Below are 21,213 nucleotides of genomic sequence, written 5' to 3'. Positions count from 1 at the left end.
GCTGGAGCTGGGCCAATCTGAAGCCAGGAGCTTCATGTGGTTTTCCCATGTGGGTGCAGGGGCCCAAGCACTTGGGCCATGTTCTACTGCTTTCTCAGGCCATAGCAGAGAGCTAGATTGGAAGTGGAGCAGCCGGGACTTGAACCAGCACCCATATGGGATGCCGGCACTGCAGACGACAGCTTTACCCACTACGCCACAGGCCTGGCTCTGACAGAGATCTTTGATCTGCTGGTTCACTCCCCACATGTTCACAACAGCCGTGCCCTGCATCTGGGTCTCTCATGTGGGTGTCAGGTACTCAAGTACTGGTTCCATCATCCACTGCTTTCAGGGCACATTAACAGGTAACAGGATTAGAAGCTGAGTAGCTGAGGCTTGCATTGGCACTCCAATACAGGATTTGGGCATTCCAAGCCCTAGTGTAACCCACTGCACCACAGTGCCCACCCTCATATGCTAGTTTAAGTGATAGTTAAAGCCAATTTCAATTTTTAAAAGTTTTTTACATTTAAAACTTCCACCAGTTTTCTGAACTCCAAGTGTATTTACTCATAGGAAATGTATCCATAACACGTTTTAGTTTTTGAAACTTAACGTTTCTGATCCAGCTCCCTGCTAATGCATCTGGGAAAGCAGAAGATAGCCCCAGTGTGTGGGTCACTGCTACCCATATGGAAGACTTCTCTCTCTGCCTGACTGCCTATCTATTAATAAATAATTTAAGGTAGCCTAATGTCTCTGCAGAATATTTTCTCTTTTTTTTTTTATTTTTGACAGGCAGAGTGGACAGTGAGAGAGAGAGAAAGGTCTTCCTTTTTGCCATTGGTTCACCCTCCAATGGCCGCTGCGGTTGGCGCGATGCGGCCGGCGCACCGTGCCGATCCGATGGCAGGAGCCAGGTGCTTCTCCTGGTCTCCCATGGGGTGCAGGGCCCAAGCACTTGGGCCATCCTCCACTGCACTCCCTGGCCACAGCAGAGAGCTGGCCTGGAAGAGGGGCAACCGGGACAGGATCGGTGCCCCGACCGGGACTAGAACCCGGTGTGCCGGCGCCGCTAGGCGGAGGATTAGCCTATTGAGCCGTGGCGCCGGCTGAATATTTTCTCTTAAAGCTGAAAGCTTATGTGTTGTTATCTCTTTAAGTGCGTCCTTTATGTTATTTCAATAGTAACTGTCACTTTAGAGATTGAGTTGCAGGAAGTTAACATTTAAGACTTTTGACCCCAGTTATAGTTTGGCTTTTGTTGAGAATCTAGCCATATAAAATGATTCAGCCTCTAGAACTCTTCATAAGATGATGATCATTTAGTTTATTGACCTGAAATGTATGTTTTATTACAAACTAGTTCTTTTTACTTCCTGCAGAAAAATAGCCCTTTATAAGCTACCAGGATATCATGTAGGTGATTATTGCCATGTGGTTAAGAATTAAATTTCCAACAAAATTGGTATGTTCAGTGGGAAAATTGGCAGTAGTATGTTTCACATTTTTAAATGAATGCTTTAATTAGTATAGGGATGAAGATATGAAGAGTATTCAGAAATTTCATGGAAAATGTATATTAGGAAAAACTTGTGGATTTTATGTATTTTGCACCAAAATAAACCTATCTTTTAGTTAAATTTTCCACAAACTTTTTTTTAAAGATTTATTTTATTCAGGGGGGAGGGGGAGATCTTCCACTCTCTGGCTTATTCCTCAAATGGCTGCAATGGCCAGGCTGGAGCCAGGACCCAGGAGCTTCATCTGGGTGTCCCATGTGGGTGCAGGGGCCCAAGGACTTAGGCCATCCTTGGCTGCTTTCCCAGGCACATTAACAGGGAGCTGGATCAGAAGTGGCACCCATGTGGGATATCTGGCGTCGCAGGCAGCTTAACCCATTATGCCACAATGCTGGCCCCTCATACTTTTTGAAGTATTCTGATATTTTCTAAATTGTGGCTTGTCTTGACAAATTATGGATACGTTAGCAAAATTTAGCTACTTTTTAAGAAAGGCTTATTTGAAAGGCAGAGTTAGAGGGAGAGGAACAGGAACAGGGAGTGAGCTCTTTCATCTACTGGTTGACTGTCCAAATGACTGCAACAGCTGGGCCTGGGCCAGACTGAACCCAGGAGCTGGAAGTCCATTTGGGTCTCCCATGTGGGTGGCAGGGACCGAAGCACTAGGACCATCTTCTGCTTTCCCAGACTCATTAACAGGGAGCTGAATCAGAAGTGGAGCAGCCAGGACTCAAACTGGTGCACATATGGGATACCAGCATTGCCAGTGGTGGTTTAACCCACTGGGCCACAACACTGGCCCGAGAGTATTCTTTTTTTTTTTTTTTTTTAATTTATTTATTTGAAAGAGTTATAGGGAGAAACAGAGGGAGAGTGAATCCTCTTCCATTGCTTTTCCCAGACCATTAGTGTGGAGCTGGATCAGAAGTGGAACAGCCGGGCCTCAAACAGGCTCCCATGTGGAATGCTGCAGGCAGCAGCTCTACCAGCTGTAATGCCAACTCCCATTCTTAAAGATAGATATGTAGAAAGCATTGTTGCTTTGTTGTTGTGTGGATTTTTCAGAAATTCTGATGAGAGACAATGGTGAATTGCTTTTTCTCTTATTTTTTAAAAATTTATTTATTGATTATTTGAAAGTCAGAGTTACACAGTGAAAGAGGTCTTCCATTTGCTGGTTCACTCCCCAATTGGCGGCAATAGCTGGAGCTGTGCCGATCCAAATCCAGGAGCCAGGAGCTTCTTCTGGCTCTCCCAAAAGGATGTAGGGGCCCAAGCATTTGGGCTACCTTGCACTGTTTCCCAGGCCTTGAGAGAGAGTGGGTTGGAAGAAGAGCAGCCGGGACATGAACTGGTGCCTATATGGGATGCCAGCACTGCAGGCGGAGGCTTAACCTACTACATCACAGTGCTAGGCCCTGTAAAAAGCATTAAGGGCAGTGGTCACTAGCAGTTAATACTGAGTTCCTGTTTTGCTAGGCACCATGCTGTGTGCTTTATATAAGTTATTTGGTATAGTTGTTATTCTCATATATATAAAATGGGATACTAACGGATTAGAAGAATAACCTGTCCTGGGCAGGTTTTGTGTTGCACCACATTAAGCTCCTGCTTGAAGATGCTTGCATTCCATGTGGGAGTGCTGGTTCCAAGTCCTAGATGTTCCCCTTCCAATCCAGCTCCTTGCTAGTGTGCTTGGAAAGCAGCAGATGATGTCTCAAGTACTTGGGCCCCTGCCACTCGCATATGAGACTTGAATGGGTTTCCTAGCTTCTGCCTGTTCCAGCCCCAGCTGTTGGGGCAATTTGGAGAGTAAACCAGTGGATAGCTCACTGTCTTTAAAATAAATTAAATAAATCTTTAAAGCAAAGTAAAGTAACTGGTAAAAAGATACAGAACTAATAAGCAGTAGAACCAGGAATTGATTCAGTCTAAAATTTCAGAGCCCTTGACTTTAACTAGCCCTGAGAAGTTAAAAATTTACATACGTACTTGGTGTTGTGCCCAATTAAAAGGTGGCCTGTGTTGTGGTGCAGTGAGCTAAGCTGTTGCCTACATGCCAGCACCCCATATCGGAGCACCTATTCAAGTCCCTGCAGCTCAGCTTCTGATTGAGCTCACTAGCGTGTCTGCGAAGGCAGTAGAGGATGGTCCAAGTGTTGGGCTGTGCCTCACATGTGGGAAACGCAGATGAAGCTCCAGGCTCCTGGCTTCAGCTGGACTAGCCCCAGCTGTTGGAGCCAGTAGGGAGAGTGAACAAGTGGATAGAAGAGCTCAATCTTTATTACTCTGCTTTTCAAATACAAATCTTGTAAAAAAGAGAATGTATATTTTCCTTGTTCAAAGGGGGCACCTGCTTGATTTTAAACTCCTTGAAATTACTAAGCTCCATCAAGCTGTTACCATATAGAAATTTAGGGCAGGGGCTAGTTCTGTGGCAGAGTGGGTTAAAGCCCTGGCCTGCAGCGCTGGCAATCCCTTGTGGGCACTAGTTCAAGTCCCGGCTGTTCCACTTCCAATCCGGCTCTCTGCTAATGTGCCTGGGAAAGCAGTGAAAGATGACCCAAGTCCTTGGGCCCCTGTACCCACGTGGGAGCCCTGGAAGAAGTTGCAGGCTCCTGGCTTCAGATCAGCTCAGCTCCGGCTGTTGCGGCCATTTGGGGAGTGAACAAGAATGAACCAGCTGATGGAAGATCTCTCTGTGTCTCTACCTTTCTCTTTAACCGTCTTTCCAATGAGTAAAATGAATCTTTAAAAAAAAAAAAAAAAAAAATTTGGAGCAATGTTGCTAAAGCTTGCTGTTTAAGAAAAGCTAGAATGTGAACTTTATGTGAAACCTCCTAATTTTAAATGTCAACTGCTTTAAATTAAAGCACGTACTGTATAGGTTAAAAACAAAGCAAAACATGTTTTGGCAGCTGTACCATATACTGTACTGCTTTTAAGGGAGTGGATACCCTCTGTTCCTTCTGTTTTGATTTATGATCTGCCCTAGAGTCTTTTTCTGTTTTTTTTTTTTTTTTTTTTTACAGGCAGAGTTAGAGACAGAGAGGAAGGTCTTCCTTTTCCATTGGTTCACCCCTGAAATGGCCGCTACGGCCGGTGCACTGTGCCGATCCGAAGCCAGGAGCCAGGTGCTTCTTCCTGGTCTCCCATGCGGGTGCAGGGCCCAAGTACTTGGGCCATCCTCCACTGCCCTCCCGGGCCACAGCAGAGAGCTAGACTGGAAGAGGAGAAACCAGGCAGAATCTGGCGCCCCAACCACGACTAGAACCTGGGGTGCCAGCGCTGCAGGTGGATGGTTAGCCTAGTGAGCCGTGGCGCCGGCCACCCTGGATTATTTTTCATAACACTTTTCTAAAGTTGTGTAACACTTTTTAAAACTATGTTTTTATGTACATGGCAATATATTAAGCTTACTATGATTGTTAGATATTATTAGGTAGGACACTGTGAATTTTGATACTTAAAAGTTTACTGTATTCTCTCTAGACCTGGTGACGACTGGAAAAAGACTTTAAAACTCCCTCCAAAGGATCTAAGAATCAAGACTTCGGTAGGTTGGTTATGAATTTCAAGTGGGAAAAACAGTGGGGAATCTCTGGAAGTCACATGGTTACTTGTAATAACAACAGACGTGTGTTCTTGGTTGGAATCATTGAAATTGTGTAGGTTGTATAGATTGGATTGGGCAGAATTTTCCTTCATTTCATGGTTGAGTGTGTCTGTTAAATAATATGTCCATACATCCACATGTCTTAGGTAATTTTGTCAAAAATTTCTTTTGCTTTTAAGTTATTCAGGTAAGGAATATCCTTGTTTTGTGGATGAGAAAACAGAAGTTCATAAAAGTTATTTCTCTTAGCCCAGGGTTCTCAACCAAGGGGGTGCTTTTTTCCTCCTAGTCAGCATTGATAATTGTTGGATTTTTTTTTTTTTTTTTCCCACTACAGCTGGGGTATGCTGTAAGACAGCCTCTTAACAGCAGAGAATTTTCTGGCCCAAAATGTCAGTAGTGTTGAGTTTGAGAAACTCTGACTTAGCCAGAAGATATTTCTAGCTCATGAGTGGTAGAGGTAGTGTTTAACTGTACATCTTGTCATTAGCAATTCATAGCAGGGTACAGTATTCCACCAGTCCTTAGTAGACTATGACTAAAGAGTCATCATTGGCCGATGCCGTGGCTCAGTAGGCTGGTCCTCCGCCTGTGGTGCCGGCTCACTGGATTCTGGTCTCGGTTGGGGCGGCGGATTCTGTCCTGGTTGCTCCTCTTCCAGTCTAGCTCTCTGCTGTGGCCCGGGAGTGCAGTGGAGGATGGCCCAGGTACTTGGGCCCAGCACCTGCCCGGGGGACCGGGGGAGGTGCCTGGCTCCTGGCTTTGGATTGGCGCTATACGCCGGCCACAGCGGCCATTGGAAGGTGAACCAACGGTGAGGGAGGGCCTTTCTGTCTGTCTCTCTCTCACTGTCCACTCTGCCTGTCAAAAAAAAAAAAAGAGTGAAAGAGTGATCATTCCCCAAAACAGTTTTAAGTGATTGTACATGTCGTTCGAGTCCGTCGTGCCCCACACTGGGCGCCACTTGTCGGGGTCTCAAGCCCGATGCTAGCCCCTGACCAGCAAGGGCAGCGCAAGCACTCCCCAACAAGGCGAACGGAAAAGGTAAGGTTGACGGGTCAGGAACACACCACAAGCACCTGTGAGTTCTGTCGAAGCAGGAACTACTTCATTGAGGAAGCATACAGGCTTATAAAGCTTATGAAGGACATGCGCAGTAGGAGAGCCAGTCAGCAAAAAGGTCACGCAGGCACAGGTGGACCATGCACAGGGGCACCTTAAGCAAAGTATAGGGATAATGCACTGTCCACGTGTCCAGAACTAAAGCAGATCTATCCCTGCCGGTGGCTTGACCTTACGTAGTCTAACCGCAGCAGCTGCAGACGTGCCCCTCGAACATTCGCCAGGTGCCATATTGTAATGGAGGTTTTAGGCAATGCCCAACATGTTTATTTTCCAGGAGTAGTTGAAGTATAGAATAAAATTATTAATTTGCTGAAGTTTATATTTAAGATTGGTTAAGGAATTATTTTTGCAAATTTTCCTAAGCATGCTAACCACTAAAGAACACAGTTGTAGTTTAATAATTCTTGTTTTGTTTGTTTGACTAGGATGTGACCTCCACGAAAGGAAATGAGTTTGAAGATTATTGTTTGAAACGGGAGTTATTGATGGGAATTTTTGAAATGGGCTGGGAAAAGCCATCTCCTATTCAGGTAGGTGTACACTTTTTATCACATATATAAGGTTACATGTTATACATTACATAATTTTTGATAGCTTTTTAATCTGTGGGGATGGTTTAAAATTTCTAATGTATGCATATGTACACTTCTGAACTTTAGAGAGTAAAAATTGTTACAAAATTGTGTCCCTCCTAAATACTTCATTATGAATTTCCCAAGAATTAGGAATATTCTTTTATAGTCAAAATACAATTATCTTGAATCAGTTTAACATTGGTCATAATACTTTTGTCCCGTCATTTGTATCCTAATTATTAATTGATCCAAAAATATATATTTTTAAAAGATTTATTTATTTGAAAGTCAGAGTTTGACACAGAGAACAGGAGAGGCAGACAAAGAGAGAGGTCTTCCCTCCACTGGTTCACTCCTCAGATGGCCGAAACAGCCAGAGCTGTTGTCTGTTGTCTGAAGCCAGAGCCAGGAGCTTCTTCAGGTCTCCCACATGGGTGCAGAGGCCTAAGGACTTGGGCCATCCTCTATTGCTTTCCTAGGCCATAGCAGAGAGCTGGATTGGAAGTGGAGCAGCTGGATCTCAAACTGGTGCCCATATGGGATGCTGGCACTGCAGATGTTGGCTTTACCCCCTATGCCACCATGCTGGCCCTGCAGTTACCCTTTTAAGTTGTCTGATTGTTCAGTGTGATTACTATTCTTTACCCCTTCTCTTGAAACTAGTAAGAAGACTGAGTTTTTTTTTTGTTTTGTTTTAAGATTTACTTATTTATTTGAAAGGCAGGGGTACAGAGAGGCAGAAGCAGAAAGAGAGGTCTTCCATTTGCTGATTCACTTCCACAGATGGCTGCAATGGCCAGAGCTGAACCAGTCCAAAGCTAGGAGCCAGGAGCTTCCTCTGGGTCTCCCATGCAGATGGAGGGGTCCAGGGACTTGGGGCATCTCTACTTCTTTCCCAGGTCATAGCAGAGAGCTGGATCAGAAGTGGAGCAGCCGGGTTGCTAACTGGTACCCATAGGGGATGCCAACATTGCAGACGGTGGCTTTACCCACCACACTACATTGCTGGCCCCATGAGAAACATTTTAAGACTGTGAAGATACTCTGTTCATCAGAATTTCCACCTTATTTTAGCATTCATTGATCACTGATTCATGTTTGATTTCACCTTTTTTTTTTTTTTTTTAAGATTTATTTGAGAGGCATAGTTATACACAGAGGGGAGGAGTCATCTATCCACTGCTTTACTCAAACCCTCTCTGTGTGACTCTGCCTTCCAAATAAATAAAGTTCTATTTCATTTATTTTTATTGACATTATTTATTTATTTTTATTATTAAAGAATTATTTATTTGGAAGGAAGAGCTACAGAGAGGCAGAGGCAGAAAGAGAGAGGTCCTTCATCTGCTGGTTCACTCCACAGATGGCTGCAATGGTCAGAGCTGGGCCAATCCGAAGCCCGGAGCCCAGAGCTGCTTCTGAGTCTTCCACACAGGGCCAGGGGTCCAAGCACTTGGGCCATCTTCCACTGCTTTCCCAGCCCATTAGCACTGAGCTGGATTGGAAGTAGAGCAGCCAGGACTCTAACCATGCCCATATTGGATGATGGCACCACAGGCAGAGGCTTAACCTTCTAGGCCACAGCACCAGCCCCTTGATTTCATCTTTACTCTGATGGCTTATGATGAGTTTCTAACTCTAGCACTGCCTCCACATTTGGTCCCTATGAAGAAGGATCTTACCTTACTCCTTCCTTACTTGTCTTTGGATTTATGAATTCCTGTTTTTCTTTAATGGTGTTTTTGTAACCAGATTGTCCACAATCTGACATAAGCTCCTTCAAGTATTTAAGCACTTCCTTTTTTGCATAACATCATGTAAAGATTATTTTCTTTTCTTTAGATTTTATTCAGAAGGCAGAGTGACAGAGAGAGGGAGAGACAGAGAGATCTCTCATCTACTTGTTCACTCCCCAAATGGGTAAAAAAGCCATGGCTGGTCCAGGCCAGGCCAAGAGCCAGGAACTCCATCCAGGTCTCCCACATGGGTGTACCATACAGCATCCTCCACTGCTTTTTCAGGCACATTAGCAGGGAGCTGGGTTGGAAACAGAGCAGCTGAGACTCAAGCCTATGCTCCAATATGTGATGCTAGTGTTGCAGGTCAAAGCTAATGCACTGTGCCACAATACCAGCCCCATGAGGATTATCTTACCTGTCATGTTCCAGCCTTGGCATCCAAGGAGCCCTAATTCTTTTTAGTGGGAAGTACAGTTAGGGATCAGAATCTGAGCATTGGATACATTCTTTGCTACTTGACCTTATCTGTGAAAAAAATAAGGAATATGTGTACATATACAGATAATGTACATACATACATAATACACATAAATATATAAACATGCTAGTTTTATAATTGAAGGCAACAGACACATGTTTAAGTTGTTGAAATTGTTGAATCTGTGCTAAGGACAAACCCTGTGACATCACTGACTGCTTTTTTATTGAACATGTATTGAATGACCCATAAAGGATTAGACAGGATTTTGAATGAGCAAAACAGGAAAGGTTCCTGTCCTGCAATCTGGTGGAAGGACAACCAATTGTACAAATAAAGTCAGTGTAGTATGATGAGCACTTTTTTAGTTGGGATTGCATTTGAATGTACCTGTTAGAAGAAGATGGGCAGTTGAAAGAAATGAGCCCTGTTCCAAGCACAGAATGCTTGAGTTAGCTCTTACTGAGTATCATTCAACTTTTTTTAAAATACAATTTTTAATTTATTTGAAAGTCAGAGTTAGAGAGGAGGGATCTTTGTCTGCTGGTTCACTCCCAGATGAACCCAGATAGCTGGGGCTGGTCCTGGCTATCTTCCACTGCTTTCCCAGGTGTATTAGCAGGGAGCTGGTTTGGAAGTGGAGCAGCCAGGACTCTGGCACCCATATGGGATACTGGCATTGCATGTGGTAGCCTAACCCACTATACCACAACGCTGGCCCCAATACCATTAAACTTGTATTAATTTTTTTATTTTTAAGAAATACTTATTTATTTGAAAGGCAGAGGCAGCGAGAGAGAAAAAGAGGTCTTCCATCCACTGGTTCACTCCCCAGATGGCCACAACAGCTGGAGCTGCACTGATCCAAAGCCAGGAACCAGGACCTTCTTCTAGGTCTCCCATGGGGGATGCCAGGGCCCAAGGACTTAGGCTGTCTTCTGCTTTTCCAGGCCATAGCAGAGAACTGGATTGGAAGTGGAACGGCTGGACTAAAACCGGCACCCATATGGGATGCCAACATGCAACGACTTTATTTGCTATGCCACAGCGCCAGCCCCATGTTCAACTATTTCCAGTGCTTAGCACAGTACAAAGCATTTAGAGTGATAAATTTAAGATAATTGGGACCGGCACTGTGATATAGCAGGTAAAACTGCTGCCTGCAGTGCCCACATCCCATTTGGGCACCAGTTCAAGTCCTGGCTGCTCCACTTCTGATCCAACCCCCTGCTAATGAATCTGGGTAAGCAGCAGAAGATGGCCCAAGTTCTTGGTCCCCTGCACCTGTATGGAAGACCCAGAAGAAGCTCCAGGCCCCTGGCTTCAGATCAGGCCAGCTCTGGCTGTTGTGGCCATTTGGGGAGTGAACCAGCAGCTGAAAGACCTCTATCTTTTTCTCTCTCTCTAACTCTGCCTTTCAAATAAATAAATCTTTTTTTTTTTTTTTAAAAGAATATATTGTTTTAGGTAAGTAAGATCACTGTTTTTTAAAAAAGATTTATTTATTTATTTGAAAGGCAGGGTTATAGAGAGGCAGAGGAGGAACAGCCAGGACTCATTCGGTGCCCACATGGTTTGCCAGCATGTGGCGGCAAACCACATGTGGTTTGCAGGTGGCGGCTTTATCCACTACACCACAGCACCGGCCCCAAGACCACTATTCTTGCTGTCTTTTTCTTCCCTCTTGTCTTGAGAATCAAGGATAAGCTAACGTTTCTTAGACTCCTGCAAAGCAAATAGTCATAAATGCTGGGATTTTAGAACTAAACTGAAATTTACAAATCTCCTGGTGAGCCTACCCTACTATAGCTTTCCCTTCATATCTACTTCTCTTACCTTTTTCTTGTTTTCTTTCTTTTTTAATTTTTAATTTTTTAATTTTTTAAATTTTTTGACAGGCAGAGTGGATAGTGAGAGAGAGAGAGAGACAGCGAGAAAGGTCTTCCTTTTGCCGTTGGTTCACCCTCCAATGGCCGCTACGGCCGGCACATCTCGCTGATCCAAAGCCAGGAGCCAGGTGCTTCTCCTGGTCTCCCATGCGGGTGCAGGGCCCAAGCAGTTGGGCCATTCTCCACTGCCTTCCCGGGCCACAGTAGAGAGCTGGCCTGGAAGAGGGGCAACTGGGATAGAATCCGGCGCCCCAACCAGGACTAGAACCCGGTGTGCCGGCGCCGCAAGGCAGAGGATTAGCCTGTTAAGCCACGGCGCCGGTCCTTTCTTTCTTCTTGAAACCTGTTGTCTATTTTCTGTCAAACTTGGTTTTACAATTTTTATCCAGGAGTTTTTTTTTTTAATAAGATTGCTTTTTTAAAAAAAGATTTATTTATTTTATTTGAAAGGCAGAGAGAGAGGTCTTCCATCTGCTAGTTCACTCCCCAAATGGCCACAACGCCAGAGCTGTGCTGATCTGAAGCTAGGAGGAAGAGCTTCTTCTGGGTCTCTCACATGGTGCTGGGCCCAAGGATTTAGGCCATCTTCTGCTGCTTTCCCAGGCCTCAGCAGAGAGCTGGATCAGAAGTGGAGCAGCCGGGACTTGAACTGGCGCCCATATGGGATGCCAGCATTGCAAGTGGCAGCTTAACCCATTACACCACAGCAACAACCCCCTAGGCATTTTTTTTTACCCTAAATATTAAGACCTTAATTAGACAGTGAGTCTTCTGCATTTGAGTCTTCTTAGGAGGTAGAATGTAGTTGCAATTTGGCTTATAGTATTGGAGAATGAGGCACTTAAAATTATATGCTTTCAAGAGGTTTGACACTGACAGGCTGGAGCTAGATATACTGCAGGTTGCTTGCACACATCTTTTTTTAGTGTAGCTACCTCTGACTTTAGGTGTAGGTCTAACTATGATGTCCAATAGGATAACTATGCCATTCTAAAACTAAAGCTTTATAGGAATACAGTCTCCTTTGGAGGGTCTGGTAGTCTGTTTTTTCCATAATGCATTACGTGATTAAATAAATGATGGCAGCCTTTTCTGCTTCCAGACCCTAGGCACTCTAAAAGACTTTTTAGATAATCTAAGAAAGCGAAGAAATGAAGGTACTCCATTATTTAGGGAAACCTGGAATCCCCTTTGTGTTAACAAAATTTTATACCAGATCAGGAACTTGATTATTTTGTTAGCTTGGTCTACAACTTATAGTTAAGAATTACAGCATTCTGAATCCTTTAATAAGTTATTCCTGCTGCTATCAATGAATTTTTTTGGTGGCTAAAAGAATTGTTTTCTCTGTCTTTAAATGCAACATTTCTCTACTGATTACCACTGTAAAATTGAGGCATGTTTCTTAAATTACAGATATTTTTGGAAATTGCTGTCTTCTGTCTCCCTTTGTTCTGGATAGCAGAGAGCATCTGTAATAATTGTTATGTCCTTCACAGTACTCAGTTTTTTGTGTGTGTGTGTGTTTTGTTTTTTTTTTTTTTTTTTAAGATTCATTATTTATTTTGAAAGAGTTATACAAAGAGAGAAGGAGAGGCAAAGAGAGAGGTTTTCCATCCGCTGGTTAACTCCCCAACTGGCCGTAACGGCCAGAGCCACACTGATCTGAGGAGCTTCTTCCGGGTCTCCGACGCAGGTGCAGGATCCCAAGGACTTGGGCCATCTTCTACTGCTTTCCCAGGCCATACATAGCAGAGAGCTGGATCAGAAGTGGAGCAGCCAGGACTCAAACTGGTGGCTATATGGGATGCTGGTACTGCAGGCGGCAACTTTACCCACTACACCACAACGCTGACCCCTTAGTTTTGTTTTTAAATTTAAAAAATTTTATTTCAAAATCATAGAGAAATAGAGATCTCCCACTTGCTCATTCACTTCTCAAATGCCTACAAGAGCTGGGACTGGGCCTTTGTGAAGCAGGAGCCAAGAACTCAAGCTGGGTCTTCCACGCAGGTGGAAGAGACCCCAAGTATTTGAGTCATCACCGGTGCTGCCTCTCAAGCTATGCATTAGCAGGAAGCTGGAACTGGAAGTGGACCTTGGTACCCCAATATGAGATGCAGGCCCCCCAAGTGGTAGCTCATACCATTAGGCCAAAGCCCTGTCTACCACCTCCATAATTATTTTTCCTCTTGAAATTAGTTTTTATGCTTAACTGGCTTTAAGGGAGTAAGAGAAGCAGCTGAAATACAGCTAGTTGAGAATTTTTATAGATAACACACTTTTATAAAATGCCTTTCAATATTAGGGAATTGGAAATTGTGCCATTTGGTTGTGGGCAACAGAAACCAACTTATTCTAAGAATTTATTGAAAGAATATTGAGGGCCAGCACTGGGGCGTAGTGGGTAAAGCTGCCACCTGCAGTGCTGGCATCCCATATGGGCACCGGTTTAAGACCCGACTGTTCCACTTCAATCCAGCTCTCTGCTGTGGTCTGGGAAAGCAGTAGAAGAAGGCCTAAGTTCTTGGGCCCCTCACCTGCGTGGGGGACCTGGTAGAAGCTCCTGGCTTCAGATCAGCTCATCTCCAGCTGTTGTGGCCAATTGGGGGATAAACCAGTGGTCAGAAGACTTTGTGTCTGTGCCTCTGCCTCTCAGTAAATCTTTAAATCTTTAAAAAAATACTTAATTCACAAAATTTATGAAAGGTTTTGAGAAATATACTTGGAAATGACCAAGAACTGAGGTGGCTCTGAAGAACTTAGGAAGTTGTAATGGTTGCACTATTAACAGTTTAGTAGTTGCTTGTTTACCACTTTCTTAGAAGGTTGACCAGATTTGACCTTTTACAGGGCAAATGGGAGGTGGGATGTAATTCCTTAGAAGGACATGGGAGTGCAACTAGGAAAGGGGTGCTAAGTAACCAGAACACAGCAGATACATGTTAAATTGGTCCCTAAACTTTACAGTGGAGCAATGACTTGGGAGACCTAAGGTGGTAGATGGAATTTGGGAGAGATAATTTTATTGGAATATAAGTCACATATCACACAGTTGACAGTTTTTAAAATGGTGCAGTTTAGTGGGTTTTGTTACATTTAGAGTTGTACAACGATTACCACAATCAATTGTAGAACATTTTCATCTCCCTCCAAGATGAAATCCCTTCAGCAGTCACCCTTTATCATTGTCCAGCCCTAGGGAACTACTAATCTACTTCTTTGTTGATTTGCCTGCTCTGGACATTGCATATAAGTGAAATCATACAGCATGTGGTCTTTTGTGACCAGCTTCTCTCACTGAACATATTCATGGAATCCAGTGAATCCAGTACTCTATTTCTTTTTCTATGCACAGTTTAATTTTAATTTGAAAGGCAGGGATAAAGATAGAGATCTTCCATCGGCTGATTCACTCCCCAAATACTCATAGCAGTCAGTTCTAGATCACATTGAAGCCAGCAACCTAGAACTCAGTGCAGGTCTACCACTTGGGCGTAAGAGACCCAAGAACTTGAGCCTTTATCTGTTGCCTCCCATAGTTCACACTAGCAGGAAGCTGGCTCAGATGCAGAGTAGTTAGGACTCAAACCAGGCACCCCAACAACCTCTGTACCAAATACCTGTCCCTTCCATTCCTTCTTTTGCCAAATATTTCATTGCATGGTTATACCACTTTTGGTTTATTTATTCATTAGTTTGTGGATATTCGGGCTGTTTCTACCTTGGGCTAAGAGTAATGCTGCTGTGAACATTGATGTGCAAGTTTTTGTGTAGAGATACTTTTGTTTCTTTTGCATATATGCCAAGAATGCTGTCTTACATGGTAACTCTGTGTTTAACCTCTGGAGGAACTGCCAGACGGTTTTGCAAAGTGGCTGTACTTTCCCACTAATAGTGTGTAAGGGTTCCACCTTCTCCACATCCTTGTTCCCGTGGGTGGGTGGTTGCACATAAGTATTTGGATTCTGGTTTTAGTGTTGCTTTGGGACTTTGGACAAAACAACCTATCTCCTTGAAAAGATCCCTTTTGTAGTTGTAAAACAAATGAAAATTATCCAGATTGTAAGGATATAAATAATATAAGGTATGTAAGTACCTAGCACTATGCACATAACAAATTTTAATTTTTAGTTTCCTTTCTCCTTTTCTTTTCTTCTGACAGGTCTTTATGATTTCATCTTGGGTTTCATAGCTATGTGAACCAGGGTTAAACTCTTTCTTTTTTATTAAGATTTATTTATTTATCTGAAAGGCAGAGGTAGATAAAATCTTCCATCTGCTGGTTTACTCCCTGAATGGTTACAACAGCTGGGGCTGGGCTAGACCAAAGCCAGGAACCTGGAACTCCCATCAAGGTGTCCCGCATGGGTAGCTAGCACCCAGCACTTGGACCTCTGCTGCTGCTTTCTCAGGCACATGAGCAGGAAGCTGGATCAGGAGTGGAGTAATAGGGACTCAGCATGGCAGTCTTATGGAATGTCAGCATCGCAGGAGGTGGCTTAATCCTCTGTGCCACAACACCGACCTCAGATTCTTTTGCTTCATATTACCTAATCTTAGGAAACTAGTGGTAAGCGACAATGTGGATGTGCTCAGTTTTTTGACTGCTAATCATAGTGGCCATCATATGGGGCAAAACATTATTTCATTTTAACTTTTTTTGTAAAGATTTATTTATTTACATGAGAGGCATAGTTACAGAGAGGGAGAGACAGAGAGAGATCTTCCATCGCTGGTTCACTCCTCAAATGGCCAGAAAGGCCAGAGCTGATCTGATCCGAAGCCAGGAGCCAGACACTTTTTCTAGATCTCCTACGTGGGTGCAGGGACCCAAGGACTTGGGCCATCTTCCACTGCTTTCCCAGGCCATAGCAGAAAGCTGAATCAGAAGTGGAACAGCCAGGACTTGAACCGGTGCCCATATGGGATGCCGGCACTGCAGGTGGCAGCTTTACCTGCTACTCCATAGCGCCGGCCCCTAAAGCTTTATCCTTAATCAGTTTCTGTAGGGTAGAAGCTCTGTCACAGAAGGCATAGTAATAGAAATCAGTGGCTTTAATTGAAGTCAGTCAAAAGGTGAACTAAAAATGGGAATTAAGATACCCCCACTCTAATTCTACCCTGCTTCATTTCATTCATAAATCTTATATGTAATGAACTTGACCCAGCAAACCATTGGGAGACTCCCAGAACCACCCATGTTGCCTTTTGTAAAGCTGTATAGAACATAGTAATGTGTAGATAGCCTAATAAAAAGTCTGTAGGCCCCAAGAACCATAGGAGATAATGCATTTGTAAGGGGTAGTGGAAGCCTCTGGAATGGTTGAAGATTAACAGAGTGATTATAGTCAGGGAAGACTGCTTTACTATAATAAGCAGACTGTTCAGTGCTGGCTGTAAAGCAACAGGATTGTCACTAGACCATTTTCACAGTGCTCCTGGCACATACTATTTCTGGTCATCTGACCCTGTGCTTGGGGCTCTAGTAGAAATGAGGTCATGGTAGGAGATGAAAGTCACACTGCTTAACAAAGTGCTGGAGAGGTTTCAGTCTTTTTTTTTTTAAGATTTATTTATTTGAAAAACAGAAATAGAAGAAAAGGGAGAGATACCTTCCATCTGCTAGTTAACTCCCCAGATGGCTGCAATGGCCAGGGATGGGCCAGGCCGAAGCTAGGAGCTTCATCCAGGTCTCACACTTGGGTGCAGGGTCCCAAGTACTTGGGCCACCTTGGCACTGCTTTCCCAGGCCTGTTAACCCGGAACCTGGATCAGAAGTGGAGCAGTCAAGACTTTAACCTTTGCCCATCCCATATGGGATGCCAGCATTGCAGGCAGCAGCTTAACCTGCTGTTCCACAACGCTGGCACCATGTTTTAGCTTTTAAGAAGGCTTATTAAGATTGAATATTTTTGGGGCCAGCACTGTGGCACAGCCGGTTAACGCCCTGGCCTGAAGTGCCAGCATCCCAGTGGGATGCTGGTTCGAGACCTGGCTGCTCCACTTCCAATCTAACTCTCTGCTATGGTTTGGGAAAGCAGTAGAAGATGGCCTAAGTCCTTGGGCCCCTGCCACCCGCGTGGGAGACCCTTAAGAAGCTCCTTGCTCCTGGCTTCAGATTGGCGCAGCTCCAGCCATTGTGGACAATTGAGGAGTGAACCAGCAGATGGAAGACCTCTCTCTCTCTCTCTCTGTCTCTGTCTCTGTCTCTGTCTCTATCTCTATGTGTGTAACTCTGACTTAAGTAAGTAAATAAATAAATCTTTTAAAAAAATTGAATATTCTGGTTATATAATTGTTACTGTTGAAGTTCCATTTTTACAGTAACATGCCATGTTTTGCCAAATTATAGCACATGTGACTTTTTTTAAAAAGAGATCTTCCATCTGCTGGTTTCACTCTCCAAATGGCCGCAACGGCCAGAGCTGGGCCGATTCAGTTAGGAGCCAGAAACTTCTTCTGGGTCTCCCACACGGGTGCAGGGGCCCAAGGACTTGGGCTATCTACTGCTTTCCCAAGAAATAACAGAGAGCTGGATTGGAAGTGGAGCAGCTGGGACTGGAACCAGCACCTATATGGGATGCTGGCACTGTAGGCAGTGGCTTTACCTGCTATGCCACAGTACTGGTCCCCACGTGTGATTTTTTTTTTTATAAGTGCCGGACTAAACCACGAATGTGGCATGATAAGGGATGCTGGCTTTGGCTTTTTTTTTTTTTTTTTTTTTTTTAAGATTTGTTTATTTGAGAGACAAAGTTACAGAGAGAAGTCTGGGAGACAGAGAGAGAGGTCTTCCATCCACTGGTTACTCCCCAAATGGCTGCAGTGGCCAGAGCTGGGCATCCAAACCCAAGGGCTTCTTCCAGATCTCCCATATGGGTGCAGGGGCCCAAGCACTTGGGTTATCTTCCACTGCTTTCCCAGGCCATTAGCAGAGAGCTGTATCAGAAGAGTAGTAGCCAGGATGCGAACTCATGTCCATATGGGATGCTGGCGCCTGCAGGTGGAGGATTAACCTACAACGCCCCAGCTCTGGCCCTGAGGATGCTGGCTTTCATTGTATTTATTAGTAATGAGTTGCAAAACTGCTTTGAAGCTGAAGATAAAGGAAAAGATGTTTGTCTTCTCTTTTTAAATATGAATTACATGAAGGATTTTGTTTTATTATTTTTAAAGATTTATTTCTTTGTTTGAAAGAGTTACATAGAGGAAGAGAGAAAAAAAAATCTTCCATCCACTGGTTCACTTCCAAAATTGCTACAATGGCTGGGGCTAGGCCAAGCAGGAACCATCTTCTGCTGCTTTCCCAGGCACATTAGCAGGGAGCTGGATTGGAAGTAGAGCAGCTGGGCCTCAAACTGGTGCCCATATGGGATGCCAGTGTTGCTGGTAGTGGCTTTACCCATTATGCCATAACGCTGGACCTTACATGGAGGATTTTGAAGAAAAATAACATTTTAAAAATACTTCAAAGATTTTAAAAATGGGGTCAGCCCTGTGGCATAGCAGGTAAAGATGCCACCTGCAGTGCTGGCATGCCATGTGGGCACTGGTTTGAGTCCTGGTTGCTCTACTTCTGATCCAGCTCTCTGCTATGGCCTGGGAAAGCAGTGGAAGATGGCCCAAGTCCTTGAGCCTCTGCACCTGCGTAAGAGACCTGGAAGAATCTCCAGGCTCTGGCTTCAGGTCAGCCTGGCCTTGGCGGTTGCAACCATTGCGGGAGTTTATCAGCAGACTTTGGTCTCTGCCTCTCCACAGCAGCCAGGTCTGGGCCAAGCCAAAACTAGGAGCCAGAAACTCTGAGTCTCTCAAACGGGTGCAAGGCCCCAGTCACGTGGTCCATCTTCCACTGATTTCCCAGGATCATTAGCAGGAAACTGGATCAGAAGCTCAGCATCTAGAACTTGAATCAGCATTCCAGTGTGGGATGCTGGCATTGCAAAGTGTCTGCCTAACCTGCTCTACCACAACACCAGTACCAAAACAGATTTTTGTCTAACTGGCAAGTCTGTAAAGTACATTTTTTTTTTTTTTAATTTGGTGTTTGCCTTTAGGTAGAGAATCATAGAGACCTTTTAGAAACAATTTTGAGAGGCACAAACGCTTGGGCCATCTTCCACTGCTTTACCCAGGCCATTAGCAGGTGGCTAGATGGAAAGTAGAGCAGCTGGGACATGAATGGTGCCCATATGGGGTGCCGATGTTGAAGGCATTCTCTTTATCTGCTATGCCACAATGCTGGCTCCTGGGACCTTAATTCTTTTCAAAGGAAATTTCCTCCCAACATAAATGAGAGTACTGTGTGCACTTACTTCGGTATAAAAAATTTTGAAATCCATGCATAGTTTTTCATAATACACATTTTCCATGAGCTTTTTGAAAAATGTCTCATTTTGTCTTGCACTGCCCTAATAGAGCCCATTGTTGAGTAACTGGAGTGTCTTTTGTACCAGATTGTACTATTATTCGTGGAGATTTATAAACTGACCATTGTCTGTTGTTCTACTTCATTGTTTTATACCCTTTTAACTTCTCTTTGGGTGTGTGTATTTAATTTTCAATATGGTTGGGAATCCTTTGCTGTTTCAGAAATTTGTTCTAAGTATTTAATAGGAAATATTGTTAACCTTTTGCAAAATGCACAATGACAAAGTAAGCTAAATAGGAGAATAAGTCACTCTTATTGATGTGACCATGGAATGAGATAACTGAAATGGAATTTGAGCCCTCAGTTGAACACATTTCAGGATATAGAATTATGCTGTGAGACATTGGAAATTTGTGTCATGTATAAATAAAAGCCAAGTAAGACCAAAGGTTAGACTTTACCTATTTTGTGCAAGGGTAAGCCATGTAGTTTTATACATATTTTTCATTGTGGTAAAAAATAGTTGCAAGATTTCATTGCTCTATGGTCTTTGCTTAGAATTGTTTCTGGTATTATTCCCAGTTAAATATTGAGATATCTTTTTTGCTGTTTGTTTATGCCCTGCTTATAGGCCAGCCTGTATTTCTCCATTTTCTTTGTACACACATACACAGTTTTTATTAAGATACAATTTAAAGTGTATTCTGTGGGAATATTAGTTGATAATGATGGTGGTGTTGAATAGTCCTGCTAGTTTACTTGGGTCGCTGCTATTCAAGTAAAATGCAAATATTGGGCACTTCAAAACAGTACCAAGAAAAATAATCCTTTAGTGTATTTGAGGGAAGAATTGGCTTATGTGATATTATTATTCACAAGTACTTTTGTATTGTCTTGCCTCTTTTTAGGAGGAGAGCATTCCCATTGCTTTATCTGGTAGGGATATCTTAGCTAGAGCAAAAAATGGAACAGGCAAGAGCGGTGCCTACCTCATTCCCTTACTTGAACGGCTAGACCTGAAGAAGGACAATATACAAGGTTAGTTGGAAAAATTTGTGTTTTAAACTATAAAAACAATTTATATAATCTGGAATTAGTATTCTTTCTTTTGACAACTTTTGGAGTAATTATTTTGTAGAAATGATTCTCAACTTTTAAAAGAGATTTCTAATTTTCAAAGTATTTTAACATAATTCACGGTTTTGATAGCATTGCAGTGAAATAGGCAAAATAAGTATTATTGCCCTATAGATAGGAGATTATGAGAATTAATTGGCAAGCTTCTTGTAAACCATGAAACTGAATTGTTATTTTGTGGCAGTTGTGTATCTGCAGAGTTCCCTGTAGAAACATGAACTTCAGTTTTAAAGGCTTGTGGTTTGAGGATTTTAAGAATTTTAGGGAGTGGGGAAGAAACAAATTTCTGTAGTTGTATCCAGAGAAAGCTAATACAATTAGGATTTCACCTCTGAAGCTTTTAAGATGTTTTTTATTTGAAAGGCAGAGTGACATAGGAAGAGACAGAAAATCTTCCTTCCCTTGGTCCACTCCCCAAATAGCATCAATAGCTAGGGCTGGGCCAGGGTTAAGCCAGGAGGTAGGAACTGCATCTGGGTCTCCGATGTAGGTGACAGGGACCCAAGCACTTGGGCCATTTTCTGCTTTCCCAGGCTCATTAGCAAGCAGGGAGTCTAATCAGAAGTGGAACTATGGGAACTTGAACCGGCGCTCCAATATAGGATGCCAGTGTCATAAGTAGCACAAGTGTCACTGTGCCACAATGCTGGTCTCCTAAAGTTTTATTTTTATTTATTTGTAATTGTTATTTCTTCCTAATTCCACATGATGTAAACAGAATCTTACTTGGTTGTTGAAACTATTGAATGTCTGACTGTCAGATGTAACTTGGACTCTT

General features: G+C 43.4%; 1 protein-coding gene across 5 annotated transcripts in view; it reads left to right on the top strand.

Annotated features, from left to right (window-relative positions):
- DDX6 (DEAD-box helicase 6) overlaps nucleotides 1-21,213 on the top strand; it is a 53,287-nt gene that overhangs the window by 4,989 nt on the left and 27,085 nt on the right. For all 5 annotated transcript variants that reach the window (XM_062197151.1, XM_062197150.1, XM_062197149.1 and 2 more), the window contains exons 3-5: nucleotides 4,998-5,061; nucleotides 6,672-6,776; nucleotides 20,207-20,336. In XM_062197151.1, the coding sequence (XP_062053135.1) occupies nucleotides 4,998-5,061; nucleotides 6,672-6,776; nucleotides 20,207-20,336 (299 nt within the window). The remainder of the gene's footprint in view (nucleotides 1-4,997; nucleotides 5,062-6,671; nucleotides 6,777-20,206; nucleotides 20,337-21,213) is intronic.

This window comes from Lepus europaeus, chromosome 7 (genome assembly GCF_033115175.1).
Source record: "Lepus europaeus isolate LE1 chromosome 7, mLepTim1.pri, whole genome shotgun sequence".
In the NCBI taxonomy this organism is placed as follows: domain Eukaryota; kingdom Metazoa; phylum Chordata; class Mammalia; order Lagomorpha; family Leporidae; genus Lepus; species Lepus europaeus.
This window is presented reverse-complemented; position numbering and strand designations above follow the sequence as displayed.